At 55.7% G+C, this 13,621-nt stretch overlaps 2 protein-coding genes across 3 annotated transcripts in view; one reads left to right on the plus strand and one right to left on the minus strand.

The window, feature by feature from the left end:
* LOC115408444 (natural resistance-associated macrophage protein 2-like) overlaps positions 1–13,621 on the minus strand; it is a 918,259-nt gene that overhangs the window by 438,027 nt on the left and 466,611 nt on the right. The window lies entirely within an intron of this gene.
* The window catches only part of fam120c (family with sequence similarity 120 member C), a 52,769-nt gene that overhangs the window by 14,855 nt on the left and 24,293 nt on the right, over positions 1–13,621 (plus strand). The window contains exons 10-16 of the mRNA XM_030118049.1: positions 4,890–5,061; positions 5,901–6,150; positions 8,231–8,345; positions 11,048–11,257; positions 11,339–11,579; positions 11,718–11,856; positions 11,935–11,998. Coding sequence (XP_029973909.1) covers positions 4,890–5,061; positions 5,901–6,150; positions 8,231–8,345; positions 11,048–11,257; positions 11,339–11,579; positions 11,718–11,856; positions 11,935–11,998 — 1,191 coding nt within the window. The remainder of the gene's footprint in view (positions 1–4,889; positions 5,062–5,900; positions 6,151–8,230; positions 8,346–11,047; positions 11,258–11,338; positions 11,580–11,717; positions 11,857–11,934; positions 11,999–13,621) is intronic.

Below are 13,621 nucleotides of genomic sequence, written 5' to 3' on the forward strand. Positions count from 1 at the left end.
ACAAACGCTGGAGTGTTTGGCTTATCACCACATTTCATGTTAAATCGATATTTTTGAGAGCAAGGCACAAACGTGAGTAAACCATGCATGCTAAGACCTCCCTCTAGAATGAATGGAGACGCTAGGCTAACATGAGCACAACGGACTGAGCACTCACCGATTCCACGGTCTGGATTGCACGTGTGTGCTCTCATCGCACCATTTCGGACGCGGTAGCCGACGACTCCTATGATGTAAGTGCATGGTTAAGTATGGAGCGGAACAAAGACAGTTTAACCGCAAAGATTTGACTGAAACCGACCTGAGCACAGCCCTCTCCTGGCGTCCCCACTGCCTCTCCGTGTCTCACTACTCCCCGGCATGACCCTGCTAATAATAGCCGGCGCTGGGTCACGTGGCTGCGTAGGGGTGTGCGATATGACGATATAAGATCGTTAAGGATTATAGTGTGGACGATCTCATCAATCAGAAAGATCGTTAAACCGTCTATAGGGCACGTTCTCCTCCGCGTTCTTTTTTCACCTATATATAATATTTTTTGGAGTGATGATGTTCCCTGAAAGCTTCAGATAATATCAGCTAAACATTCCCTCTAGTGCAGTTCTCCACATACATAATAAATACATGCGGAGCAACATTAACGATGATTTAAAAAAAAAAAAAAAAAAAACCGCAGCCAGCGCTGCGTTCAGGACGCAAAGGCAGCTAACAGCGAGCGGAGCGCTGTGGAGCTTCTCTGCCTGGAGCTGCTGCTGGGTGGAGGCTGGGTGGAGGCTGGGTGGAGGCTGGGTGGAGGCTGGGTCAGGCAGAGCTGGGTTACAGCAGCAGTACAGGATCTACAAGAGACCAGCCGCCATAGAAACACCCCAACAAGCTGGAGGAAGAGACGCTGAAGCTAGCACCGATGCTAATGCTAGCTAGCGAGCTACCGCTAGCAGTTCACAAGCTAGCATGAGGGATTTTATATACAACAAATCACAGAAATGTGAAAAGACACTTAGTGAACACACCATCAAGCTAACAGCTGAAATGAACCTTTAGTCTGATCACTAGTGGAACGCCTGTGGTTTAATGGGATGATGAGGGGCTGTGTTTCAATGGAGACAGAGCCCTCTAGTGGTCAGATAGCGCAACTATTAAAATTATATCCCATTAAAACTGCTGAAAAGCTATTTGATGTCTTTAGTTTTTTGTTACAAAAGTGTACTTTATTGTTCGTTATCTTTTACCTCATTTTTAAAAGGAGATAAAAGTTTAGATCTCTGAACAAAAAATAGTTCTCAAGCAGCTGTATTATTCACTCAGGTTATAGATATTAAATTGTTTTTGTTCTAAATTGTTGCCCTTTAAGAGGTAACCAGCTAAGTTTGCATTTTTATTGACCTTTTTAATAATCTGGTGTGTTTAGTGTTTGTGTTACAGAAGTGCACTCTATTGCTGTTCATTACTTTTTATGTTTGTGTTCATTGCACATTTTGATTAGAAAAAACCTGTACTATTTAAATTAAAGCCAGTTTCTTTAGCCTTCTTTAGTCTTTTTTTTTTTTTCTTTTAGGGTTTTACATGTTTAAATACAGTTTATACATTTTATGTGTTTAACACTGGGGAAAAATGGTCAAACTTGCAAATTAGTCTAGAAAAATCAGTATAAAAAAGAATTGTGATAAAATCGTGATATTAATTTTAAAACATCGTGATATGACATTTTTGCCATATCGCCCACCCCATGCCTGCGTGATGTCACCATAAATGAAGCGATCTGATTGGCTAATCGCCAAGCCAACGAGAACATATCAAATGAGAGAGAGAGAGAGATCTGTAAGTGACTGGATGTAGACAAGAGAGAATGGCAGTGACAGGCTGTCAGGATTTGACCTCTGGGGTACAGCAAGGGGTGGTTTTGGGGCAGTAAGCGGAAGGGGCTTTGGGGCAATTTGTGGGGAGTTCGGGGGGTTTGGGGCAGTTTGCAGGGTCCTGTGGTAACAATAGTCCTTCCAAAAGAGCCCTCTCCTGCCGCTCAGTGACCCGGGTCCTGGCCTCAGTGGATCTGCAGGGGGTCACAGTCTGCAGGGGGTCGCGGGGTCACCAGTCAGCTGTGGGGGCAGTTGGCACAGGTGTCACTCAGGGTGGTGGGCTACAGCTGCATGAGTCTGGAGTTCCGTTTCATTTCTGCCTTGCTTTGGGCTGAAACCCCGAGGTCGCGCTGGGTGTTGACCCTGCTGACAGGCAGACCTGGTGTGTCGCGGTGGGTGTTGACCCTGCTGACAGGCAGACCCGGTGTGTCGCGCTGGGTGTTGACCCTGCTGACAGGCAGACCCGGTGTGTCGCGCTGGGTGTTGACCCTGCTGACAGGCAGACCCGGTGTGTCGCGCTGGGTGTTGACCCTGCTGACAGGCAGACCCGGTGTGTCGCGGTGGGTGTTGACCCTGCTGACAGGCGGACCCGGTGTGTCGCGGTGTGAATCAAACATCCGTCAAGCCGGTCGGTCTACAGTGGAACGTTATAGACTTGGTGGTTTCCAGTCTCGGGTCTGTTGGTTCCACCATACTTGACGCGTTGTGGTTCTCGCTGTGCCCGCCGGGGGTTCTTTCAATCAGACACTGACAACAACCGGACAGACATTCACATCAAGGCCCAATTCCAATTCTCTGTTTCATCCCTCCCCCTCGCCCCAGCCCTTAACCCTCCCCCTCGCCCTGCCCCTTGAAACGGCGTGTCGAGGGGTAGGGCCTGAAATCCCCCTAAGAAACGGGACAACCCTTCCAGATCGTCATACGTCATCAGTCGTCGCCCGGGACGGAGTGAACTGACGCCGGTATTGTTCACGGTGCGTCTCCAGCTGCCGAATCTCCCTGTCCTGGGCCTGGGCTGGAGGGGTGGAGGTAGCATGGTGGAGGGTGAGCTGCAGGTTTCCATGGATGCGCCTCAGATGGAGGAGCTCCCCGAGGTGGAGGAGCTCCCCGAGGTGGAGGAGCTCCCCGAGGTGGAGGAGCTCCCCGAGGTGGAGGAGCTCCCCGAGGTGGAGGAGCTCCCCGAGGTGGAGGCGATAGAGGGGCTCGTCTCGGGGTCTCAATCATTCTGGGCTCAACCATTTCCTGAAAGAAAGAAGGAACAGATGAGAGGGATGTATCTGCCAGAACGAGGTGATAAGGCCACAAAAATAAAACTGTAGCTTCACCAATCACATCATTCCACATAAACAGCATTTTACTGTTTAATGTTTGTAATGCCTTTCAGTAGCCTCACCAAAAGACCTGGAACAGGATCCTCAGCAGCCACAAAGGATGAAACCAACAGAGGAGGGTCGGTCGGAGGCCTGGGACCCAGCTCCTCCTGCAGGTCCTCAGAAAACTGCCAGGTGGCGCCGCTGTCTCCCTACTGTCAGTCCCTGATCCAGTTTCTGGAGTTTTTAGGTCCTGGAACAAACACATACAAAACCCCACATTGCAAATCATTATATTCTGTTTTCAGGACCATCTTAGAGTGGACTGAAGTGGACTTCAGGATTATGAGCTGTTATGCATCTCATTAAAATTCCTCTGATTACCTTGTATTTTCTTTAATTTTCCCACTTTGTGCAGCCTGCTGAGGGGCGACCTTCCCCTGAAGTCCCAGGTCTCTGAGAAACGCCCAGTATGAAAAGTAAAGTGAAATATGAGAGAAAAGTTCTGCCACAAAAGAGGAGTACAGCTGCTACATGTGAATAAAAGCACAAGGAATCTGCTGCTGTGATCTGCTGCCTGGCGGGTTATTTAACGTTTTCACAGTTGTCTGGCTGACATGCAGCACTGCTGTGAAGGAATTATCCCTTCACAACCCACACGTTTCATTCATCAGTCATATGATCCCAGCGGTGCCCGTTGACGTTAACGTTACTGCCTGATGCTCCGGTCACGTTTACTTTACCAGCGGAGCACGAACGGCAGATTTCCGGATGTCTTATCCGCTCAAAGCAGAAGGCAGGCTGCGGCAGCATCAATAAAACGTGTCACGGTCGTGCAGAAATTAAAGCAAGTTAATCGTTAACGAGCAGACGCACCCAACGCCTCACAACGAGCTGTCATGGAACATTGCAGCGACCTTAAAATAGTGTTTTGTTTTGTAACAAAAAATACATTTGTAGGTTTCTTTGGCTGCCGCTGGTGTTTTCTTCACCATTTCCCAGTGCAATGTGGGAAATTTCACATCGCCCTCGTTTTCTAGCGTGCCCCCGGAAAATCTCCGTTTCAAGGGCCAGATAGCCCTCGCTCTCCGCCCTCCCCCTCGGTCTGAAGGGGGTGAAGTAGGATCGGGACGCCACTACCACTTCACACGGACGCGCAAAACCAAGGGCGAGGGCTGAGGGAAGTGGAATTCACCCCAAGCCTGAAGGCGGCCAAGTGGCTGCAGCCGGGTGGGGTCTGGGTCAGCTGGGTGGGGTCTGGGTCTGGGTCAGCTGGGTGGGGTCTGGGTCTGGGTCAGCCGGGTGGGGTCCGGGTTGGGTCTGCGTCAGCCGGGTGGGGTCTGGGTCTGGGTCAGCCGGGTGGGGGTGGGGTCCGGGTTGGGTCTGGGTCAGCCGGGTGGGGTCTGGGTCTGGGTCAGCCGGGTGGGGTCTGGGTCTGGGTCAGCCGGGTGGGGTCTGGGTCTGGGTCTGGGTCAGCTGGGTGGGGTCGGGGTCTGGGTCAGCTGGGTGGGGTCTGGGTCTGGGTCAGCTGGGTGGGGTCGGGGTCTGGGTCAGCTGGGTGGGGTCGGGGTCTGGGTCAGCCGGGTGGGGTCTGGGTCTGGGTCAGCCGGGTGGGGTCCGGGTTGGGTCTGGGTCAGCCGGGTGGGGTCTGGGTCTGGGTCTGGGTCAGCCGGGTGGGGGTGGGGTCCGGGTTGGGTCTGGGGTCTGACGGGTGTGTGTTCCTCAGGGGGAGATGAAGATGCCGGTGTGTATCGAGGACGAGTGTAACTCGGAGCTGCCTCCCGCCTCGCTGCTGTTCCGCGCCGCCCGGCAGTACGGCTACGGCGTTCTGTTCAGCCTGGCCGAGACGCACCGCCGGCTGGAGAGGCTGGCCCTGCGCAAGAGGGGTCCGCTGGAAGGTAGGCCGCCGCCTGGGGAACCGGGGGGAACCGGGGGGAACCGGGGGGAACCGGGCCGCCGCCGCCGAGGGATCTCTCTGCAGGACCGATCCGTGGACGTCCGCGCTGCATCCAGGTTTTGTGACAGCGTTGCGCGGCTCCAGCCAGAGGGTTCTCCTGTCCCGCTCCAGAACTCTGGACTGACACTGGTTTGTCCTCTTCTGGGGCTGAAGACAGTGGACAGGAGCTGCGTCTCAGTCGGAGTTCTCCTGGTTCTCTCCGTTCTCTCGGTCGACATGTTGGTTCTGTGCCGCTTGTGTTCTCCGTGGAACGCCGTTCCGTCATAAGTTCAAAAATGTAGCGGTGGAGCGAGGACGCTCCAGAGAGGACAGACACGTGGACACATGAAGCATGGACGAGCCTTCACTGTCTGCAGTCTGAGTTCAGCGGACAGTCTGATCAGGGGCGACAGCAGCTCAGCTGGTAGAGCTTATAACCGGAAGGTTGGCGGTTCGATCCCCGCTCCCGCAGGCGTAAAAACTGTCGTTGTGTCCTTGGGCAAGACGCTTCACCCACCTTGCCTAGTATGAAAGCTGTGAGAGTGAATGGTTGGTGGTGGGAGGGGCCGATGGCGTCAGTCTGCCCCCCCCAGGACAGCTGTGGCTGCAGCAGCAGCTCACCTCCAGCCAGTATGGAGGGAATGAAGAATGCAGTGTGAAGCGTCTGAGTGTCCTGAAAAGCGCTGTATAAAACCAATGCATTATTATTATTAGAGCTGTTCTCCCTCTCTCTCCCCCCCCCCCTCTCCTCCTCCCCCCTCCCCTCTCCCCCTCCTCCCCCCCCCCCTCCCCCCTCCTCAGTTCCTCCGGTCATCGTCAAGGAGTGGAGTAGTGGAAAGGCCAAGTCGGCCCTGACCCCGGAGCTGGTCCCGGCGCTGTGTTTCCGGGAGTGGACGTGTCCCAACCTGCGGCGCCTGTGGCTGGGCCGGGCCAGTGAGGACCGGTCCAGGAGGACCAGGGCCTTCCTGGCCTGCCTGCGCTCCGACTGCCCCGCCCTGCTCAACCCGGCTCAGGTCCCACAGCATCTGCTGCTCATGTGCTGCGTGCTCAGGTACCGTGTGTGTGTGTGTGTGTGTGTGTGTGTGTGTGTGTGTGTGTGTGTGTGGGTGTGTGTGTGTGTGTTCCCCAGGACTCCAGTGGTGTAGCTAATGCTAACGCTGAGGCTGCAGCAGGGTCCAGACTGCTCATTGGGCGGAGTTCCTGATGGCCCCGCCCCCTCCTCAGAGGAGTGTGGTTTGTTCTTGAGCTTCTCTTGGACACACTCCTGTGGAACAGACATGGAGGTCATTTGTTCTGCTGAGAAAGAACCGTTCTGTTTGTGGAAAATGAGTAGAACCGGCCGACGTTCTCACGAGGGATGCACATTTTATATATTTTTTATGACCGTTAACCGACGCCCTTTAACCGGTTAATAACCGTTAACCGATCAGATTTAAGGCCCGTCCTGCTTCACATGTCTGCGGGGTGTGTGTTGCGCATTGGTCTGCGCGGACCGATCTGCGGACGTCCGCGCAGCAGCCAGAATTTGTGACCGCGTTGCGCGCAGGTGGCGCCGGTATACGCATCGCCAGAGCGCCACAGAAAACAGAACATGACGGTAAAAGTGACGGCATCTCGTGGACGGAGACAGCAGCCTGTCTGGAGGGAGGAGAAGGTCTGCCGAGGGAGTCGCTCCGGCGCCGCCCCGCCATTCAGAAAAAAGAAAAAAAAAAGGCTAAATAAACTTTACTATTAAATGACAACATACTGACAATATATGTGCTTCATTTTCTCTAAATAATCTGTAATAAAGGAGCAGAGAAACAGTCTGTAGAGCCGGAAAAGCTTGTGGAGGATGTGTGGAACACTGCGCCTGAACGCACAGCGTGGAGCGGTGGAGCGCCGAGGCTCCAAAGCCACGCGAAGCAGGACGACCTTTAAACGCCCTGCTGAGCGGCTCCATGCTGCCGCTCCGACATTCCGACGCACCGCCGTTTAGACACATCACCATTCCGGAATACCGCTATTCCGACACGCAGACGTCCCTCCATTCCGACACGGAAATGTGGCTCCGAGTGAGAGACGGACTCGGCGCTGTCCGGTGCTGAACTGCAGATTTACAATGACAGCAAATTCTCATCTAAAATGTAAGAAAAGCTACAAGATTTAGATATAACTAACAGCACTGGAGGCTTCAATCGTCTCCTGTTGCTTTTTAAATGATGTGGAGAGTGAGCGCGCTGGAGATTCTTTTGTGTGTTCTGATTAATTTCCTAAATAAAGTTTTAGCTTCTGAAATCTGATTTTTAAACATTTCTGATGGAGCTTAATGTTGATCTGGATGCTGCGGCTTCATACTGAACCATTTCACTGTGAATCTGGACGACCCGCGGCGTCTGGAGATAAAACATAATATTCAACGTAACGCCGGTTTTGCGCCACATGCGTCAATGCGCACAAAGACACACACCCTCCGACTGTACAACATGAAGGCCCCTGGAATTAATCAGTGACTGAAGGAGTCGTCTGCAGCGCCGTCACTGATATCTGTAACGTAACGCCAGCTGCAGGAAGACGCTCGGCTCTGTGGAGAGCTCCTCCAGCTGGAGCTGAAAAAAAATTAACCGATAGTATTAACCGGTCAAAGTTCCTGTTATCGGTTAACGGTTACACGGTTAACCATGTGCATCCCGAGTTCTCACCGGAACACGGTGGGTCCTGGATCAGAAGCTGAGAGCCGGACGTTCTGCGGACGTTCTGCGGACGTTCTGCGGACGTTCTGCACACGTCACTGAACCCAGACTGCTGTTTCCAATATATGGCTCATGGACTGCCCCACTGTCCACAGCAGACATGGATGTGTCCTGCACCACTTCCTGGTTTGACTTCACTTCCTGTTGAGGACCCTGAGGCGCTGAAGGCCTCCACCAATCAGAGCAGAGCTGCAGGAATGTGATTGGTTGTTCTGACTCGATGGTGTTGAGTCTGGACGACTTTGAAGCTCGTTTTGTCCCTCTTGTCCCGCGGTGGGGACGTGTTGACATGACAGCAGCCAATAAGAGCCGGATCAGTAACCTTCTGTAGAGCTGAGGGACGAGCCGCCGTCCCGGTCCAGCCGCTGACCGTCCGTCCCCCTGTCCCCGTCCTCTCAGGTATATGATGCAGTGGCCGGGAGGACGGATCCTCCAGAGACACGAGCTGGACGCCTTCCTGTCCCAGGCCGTCTCCAGCCAGCTGTACGAGCCGGACCAGCTGCAGGAGCTCAAGGTGGACCACACACACACACACACACACACACACACACACACACACACACACACACACACACACACACACACACACACACACCCCTCTACTGGTGAATCATCTGAGGCCTGATTCCCGTGTCCGCGGTGGCGGCGCGGCGCTGCAGCGGCGCGTTCAGGCGTCCCTCTCTCACAGCGCGGTCTGCCTGAGCGGGTTGTCGGCGGCGACGGGCTGCTGTGTGTCTGAAGTAACTCCAGAGGCGTTTCGGGAGCAAAAGGATGTTTATTCCCAAGAGCAGCATCCAGAACCGAGCGTCAGCATCGGCAGTCAAAAACACACACTGCGGCTTCCGCAGCTCCGGCATAGACCTGTAGATATAGAGCTGTAGATGTAGACCTGTAGATATAGAGCTCTAGATATAGAGCTCTAGATATAGACCTGTAGATATAGAGCTCTAGATATAGACCTGTAGATATAGAGCTCTAGATATAGACCTGTAGATATAGAGCTCTAGATGTAGACCTGTAGATACAGAGCTCTAGATGTAGACCTGTAGATATAGAGCTCTAGATGTAGACCTGTAGATATAGAGCTCTAGATGTAGACCTGTAGATATAGAGCTCTAGATATAGACCTGTAGATATAGAGCTCTAGATATAGAGCTCTAGATATAGAGCTCTAGATGTAGACCTGTAGATATAGAGCTCTAGATATAGACCTGTAGATATAGAGCTCTAGATATAGAGCTGTAGATATAGAGCTCTAGATATAGAGCTCTAGATATAGAGCTCTAGATGTAGACCTGTAGATATAGAGCTCTAGATATAGACCTGTAGATATAGAGCTCTAGATATAGAGCTCTAGATATAGACCTGTAGATATAGAGCTCTAGATATAGACCTGTAGATATAGAGCTCTAGATATAGAGCTCTAGATATAGAGCTCTAGATGTAGACCTGTAGATATAGAGCTCTAGATATAGACCTGTAGATATAGAGCTCTAGATATAGAGCTGTAGATATAGAGCTCTAGATATAGACCTGTAGATATAGACCTGTAGATATAGAGCTGTAGATATAGAGCTGTAGATATAGACCTGTAGATATAGACCTGTAGATATAGAGCTCTAGATATAGAGCTCTAGATATAGAGCTGTAGATGTAGAGCTCTAGATATAGACATGTAGATATAGAGCTGTAGATGTAGACCTGTAGATATAGAGCTGTAGATATAGACCTGTAGATGTGGAGCTGTAGATATAGAGCTGTAGATGTAGACCTGTAGATATAGACCTGTAGATATAGACCTGTAGATATAGACCTGTAGATGTGGAGCTGTAGATGTAGGTATCTAGACACGCGCTCCTCTCAACCGCGCCGAATAGTCAATTCAAACCAACATATATCTGCATATATGACCACGAGGCGCTGTCTTACTGTTTTCAATGGGACTCGCTCCAAGCCGCAGAAAACCAGACGGAGCAGAGCTGGAAGCCTCTGGTGAGACGGTCTGTGGGACAGGAGCTCAGTGCTGCAGAGGACGCCTGGTGGACACGACATGTGTGTTGATGCCGCTGGTTTCAACGGGACGCCGCGCACAGCCCGCTCCAGTCCGCCCAGACAAATAGACCTGATTTCTGTTTAGAAACCGCCGTGCGGATTTGAGCGTTCCCCTCTGTCTGCATGCAGCTCTGACTTTTCCGCGCAGAAACCGTGAAACCGGGTCGGTCCGGGTGTGAATCAGGCCTGGTTCTGTTCTCCAACGGTCTTCACTTCATGTTGGTCTGTTGATTCATTTATCATGAGATTCATCCTCACGTGTTTTATTTCTCCTTGTCCCTCCCTCTCTGTCCCTCTCCCTCTGTCCCTCTCCCTCTGTCCCTCCCTCTCTGTCCCTCCCTCTCTGTCCCTCCCTCTCTGTCCCTCTCCCTCTGTCCCTCTCCCTCTGTCCCTCTCCCTCTGTCCCTCCCTCTCTGTCCCTCTCCCTCTGTCCCTCCCTCTCTGTCCCTCCCTCTCTGTCCCTCCCTCTCTGTCCCTCCCTCTCTGTCCCTCCCTCTCTGTCCCTCCCTCTCTGTCCCTCCCTCTCTGTCCCTCTCCCTCTGTCCCTCCCTCTCTGTCCCTCTCCCTCTGTCCCTCTCCCTCTGTCCCTCTCCCTCTGTCCCTCCCTCTCTGTCCCTCTCCCTCTGTCCCTCCCTCTCTGTCCCTCCCTCTCTGTCCCTCTCCCTCTGTCCCTCCCTCTCTGTCCCTCCCTCTCTGTCCCTCTCCCTCTGTCCCTCCCTCTCTGTCCCTCCCTGTCTGTCCCTCCCTCTCTGTCCCTCCCTCTCTGTCCCTCCCTCTCTGTCCCTCTCCCTCCGTCCCTCTCCCTCTGTCCCTCCCTTTCTGTCCCTCTCCCTCTGTCCCTCCCTCTCTGTCCCTCCCTCTCTGTCCCTCCCTCTCTGTCCCTCCCTCTCTGTCCCTCTCCCTCTGTCCCTCTCCCTCTGTCCCTCTCCCTCTGTCCCTCCCTCTCTGTCCCTCTCCCTCTGTCCCTCCCTCTCTGTCCCTCCCTCTCTGTCCCTCCCTCTCTGTCCCTCCCTCTCTGTCCCTCTCCCTCTGTCCCTCCCTCTCTGTCCCTCCCTCTCTGTCCCTCCCTCTCTGTCCCTCCCTCTCTGTCCCTCCCTCTCTGTCCCTCTCCCTCTGTCCCTCTCCCTCTGTCCCTCCCTCTCTGTCCCTCCCCGTCCCCGTCAGGTGGAGAAGGTGGATGCGCGTGGCGTCCAGCTGGCGTCCCTCTTCATGGCGGGCGTGGACACGGCGCTCTTCATCAACGACGTGTGCGGCCAGCCGTTGCCGTGGGAACACTGCTGTCCCTGGGGCTTCTTCGACGGGAAGCTGTTCCAGAGCAAACTGGCTCGGTCCGCCCGGGACCGGGCCGCCCTGCTGGACATGTGCGAGGGACAGGTGGGCTGTGTGAGTGTGTGTGTGACTGCGTGCGTGTGTGTGTGTGTGTGTGTGTGTGTTAACCCGTCCTCCGCCCTGCAGGAGGAGCTGGTGTCGAAGGTGGAGAAGATGCGTCAGGCCATCCTGGAGGGCATCAACCTGTCCCGCCCCCCTCCCCCGCCCCCGCCCCTCCCCCCTCCTGCCTTCCTGCCCCCCACCATGCTGCCTCCCTTCTACCCCATGCCCCCCCTGTACCCGGCCCGCCCCATGGGCGGCATGCCGCCCCACCACCACCCGCACCACCCGCACCACCCGGCGCAGCACAGACCCAGAGCCTTCCCAGGTACTGACCCCTGACCCCCGACCTCCGCTCGGTCCGGGGGGGGTGTGTTCGGTGGGGTGTGTGTTCGGGTGTGTGTGTATTTGTTCGGGGGCGGGGGAGTGTGTTCAGTGTGTGTTCAGAGTGTGTGTGTGTCCCCAGGCCTGCAGCCCATCCCCCCTCAGGGGGGGAAGCTGGAGATCGCGGGGATGGTGGTGGGCCAGTGGGCCGGCAACAAGCCGGTCCGAGGAAGAGGAGGAGGCTTCAACATGCAGGTGGTGTCGGTCGGAGCCGGGAAGGGGTGAGTGGCGCCGCCCGGTGGCTCCGCCCACTCTGCAGCCCCCCCCGCCCCCGGTCACTGAGTCGTGTTTGTTCTCAGCAGAGGGAAGGAGGCGGCCGCCAAGATGAGGGGCGGGAAGAAAGGCTCCTCCAGCAGACCGCAGGTAGAGCTCCGTCACCCGGCGCTCCGTCACCCTGATGCTCCGTCACCCCGACGCTCCGATGCTCTGTCACCCCCTCATTCTGTCACCCCGACGCTCCGTCGCTCCGTCACCCGACGCTCCGATGCTCTGTCACCCCCTCATTCCGTCACCCCGACGCTCCATCACTCCATCACTCCGTCACCCCGACACTCTGTCACCTGATGCTCCGTCACCTGACGCTCCATCACTCCGTCACCCCGACACTCTGTCACCTGATGCTCCGTCACCTGACGCTCCATCACTCCGTCACCCCGACACTCCATCACTCCGTCACCCCGACGCTCCATCACTCCGTCACCCCGACGCTCTGTCACCTGATGCTCCGTCACCTGACGCTCCATCACTCCGTCACCCCGACGCTCTGTCACCTGATGCTCCGTCACCTGACGCTCCATCACTCCGTCACCCCGACACTCCATCACTCCGTCACCCCGACGCTCCATCACTCCGTCACCCCGACGCTCTGTCACCTGATGCTCCGTCACCCCGACGCTCTGTCACTCCGTGACCCTGTCGCTCCGTCACCTGATGCTCCGTCACCCGATGCTCCGACGCTCTGTCACCCCCTCATTCCGTCACCCCAATGCTCCATCACTCCGTCACCCCGACGCTCTGTCGCTCCGTCACCCCGACGCTCTGTCGCTCCGTCACCTGACGCTCCATCACTCCGTCACCTGACGCTCCATCACCTGACGCTCCATCACCCCGTCGCTCTGTCACCCCCTCATTCCGTCACCCCAATGCTCCATCACTCCGTCACCCCGACGCTCTGTCGCTCCGTCACCCTGTCGCTCTGTCGCTCCGTCACCCCGACGCCCCATCACTCCGTCACCTGACGCTCTGTCGCTCCGTCACCTGACGCTCCATCACTCCGTCACCTGACGCTCCATCACCTGACGCTCCATCACCCCGTCGCTCTGTCACCCCCTCATTCCGTCACCCAATGCTCCATCACTCCGTCACCCCGACGCTCTGTCGCTCCGTCACCCTGTCGCTCCGTCACCCCGACGCTCCATCACTCCGTCACCCCGACGCTCCGTCACCCCGACGCTCCATCACTCCGTCACCCCGACGCTCCATCACTCCGTCACCCCGACGCTCCATCACCCCGTCGCTCCGTCACCCCGACACTCCGTCACCCCGACGCTCCGTCACCCGATGCTCCGACGCTCTGTCACCCCCTCATTCCGTCACCCCAATGCTCCATCACTCCGTCACCCCGACGCTCTGTCGCTCCGTCACCCCGACGCTCCATCACTCCGACACTCCGTCACCCCGACGCTCCATCACTCCGTCACCCTGACGCTCCATCACTCCGTCACCCCGACACTCCGTCACCTGACGCTCCGACGTTCTGTCACCCCCTCATTCCGTCACCCCATCGCTCCATCACTCCGTCACCCCGTCGCTCCATCACTCCGTCACCCCGTCGCTCCATCACTCCGTCACCCCGACGCTCCATCACTCCGTCACCCCGACGCTCCGTCACCCCGACACTCCGTCACCCCGACGCTCCGTCACCCCGACACTCCGTCACCCCGACGCTCCGTCACCCGATGCTCCGACGCTCTGTCACCCCCTCAT

Source organism: Salarias fasciatus, chromosome 20 (assembly GCF_902148845.1).
Source record: "Salarias fasciatus chromosome 20, fSalaFa1.1, whole genome shotgun sequence".
Lineage (NCBI taxonomy): Eukaryota > Metazoa > Chordata > Actinopteri > Blenniiformes > Blenniidae > Salarias > Salarias fasciatus.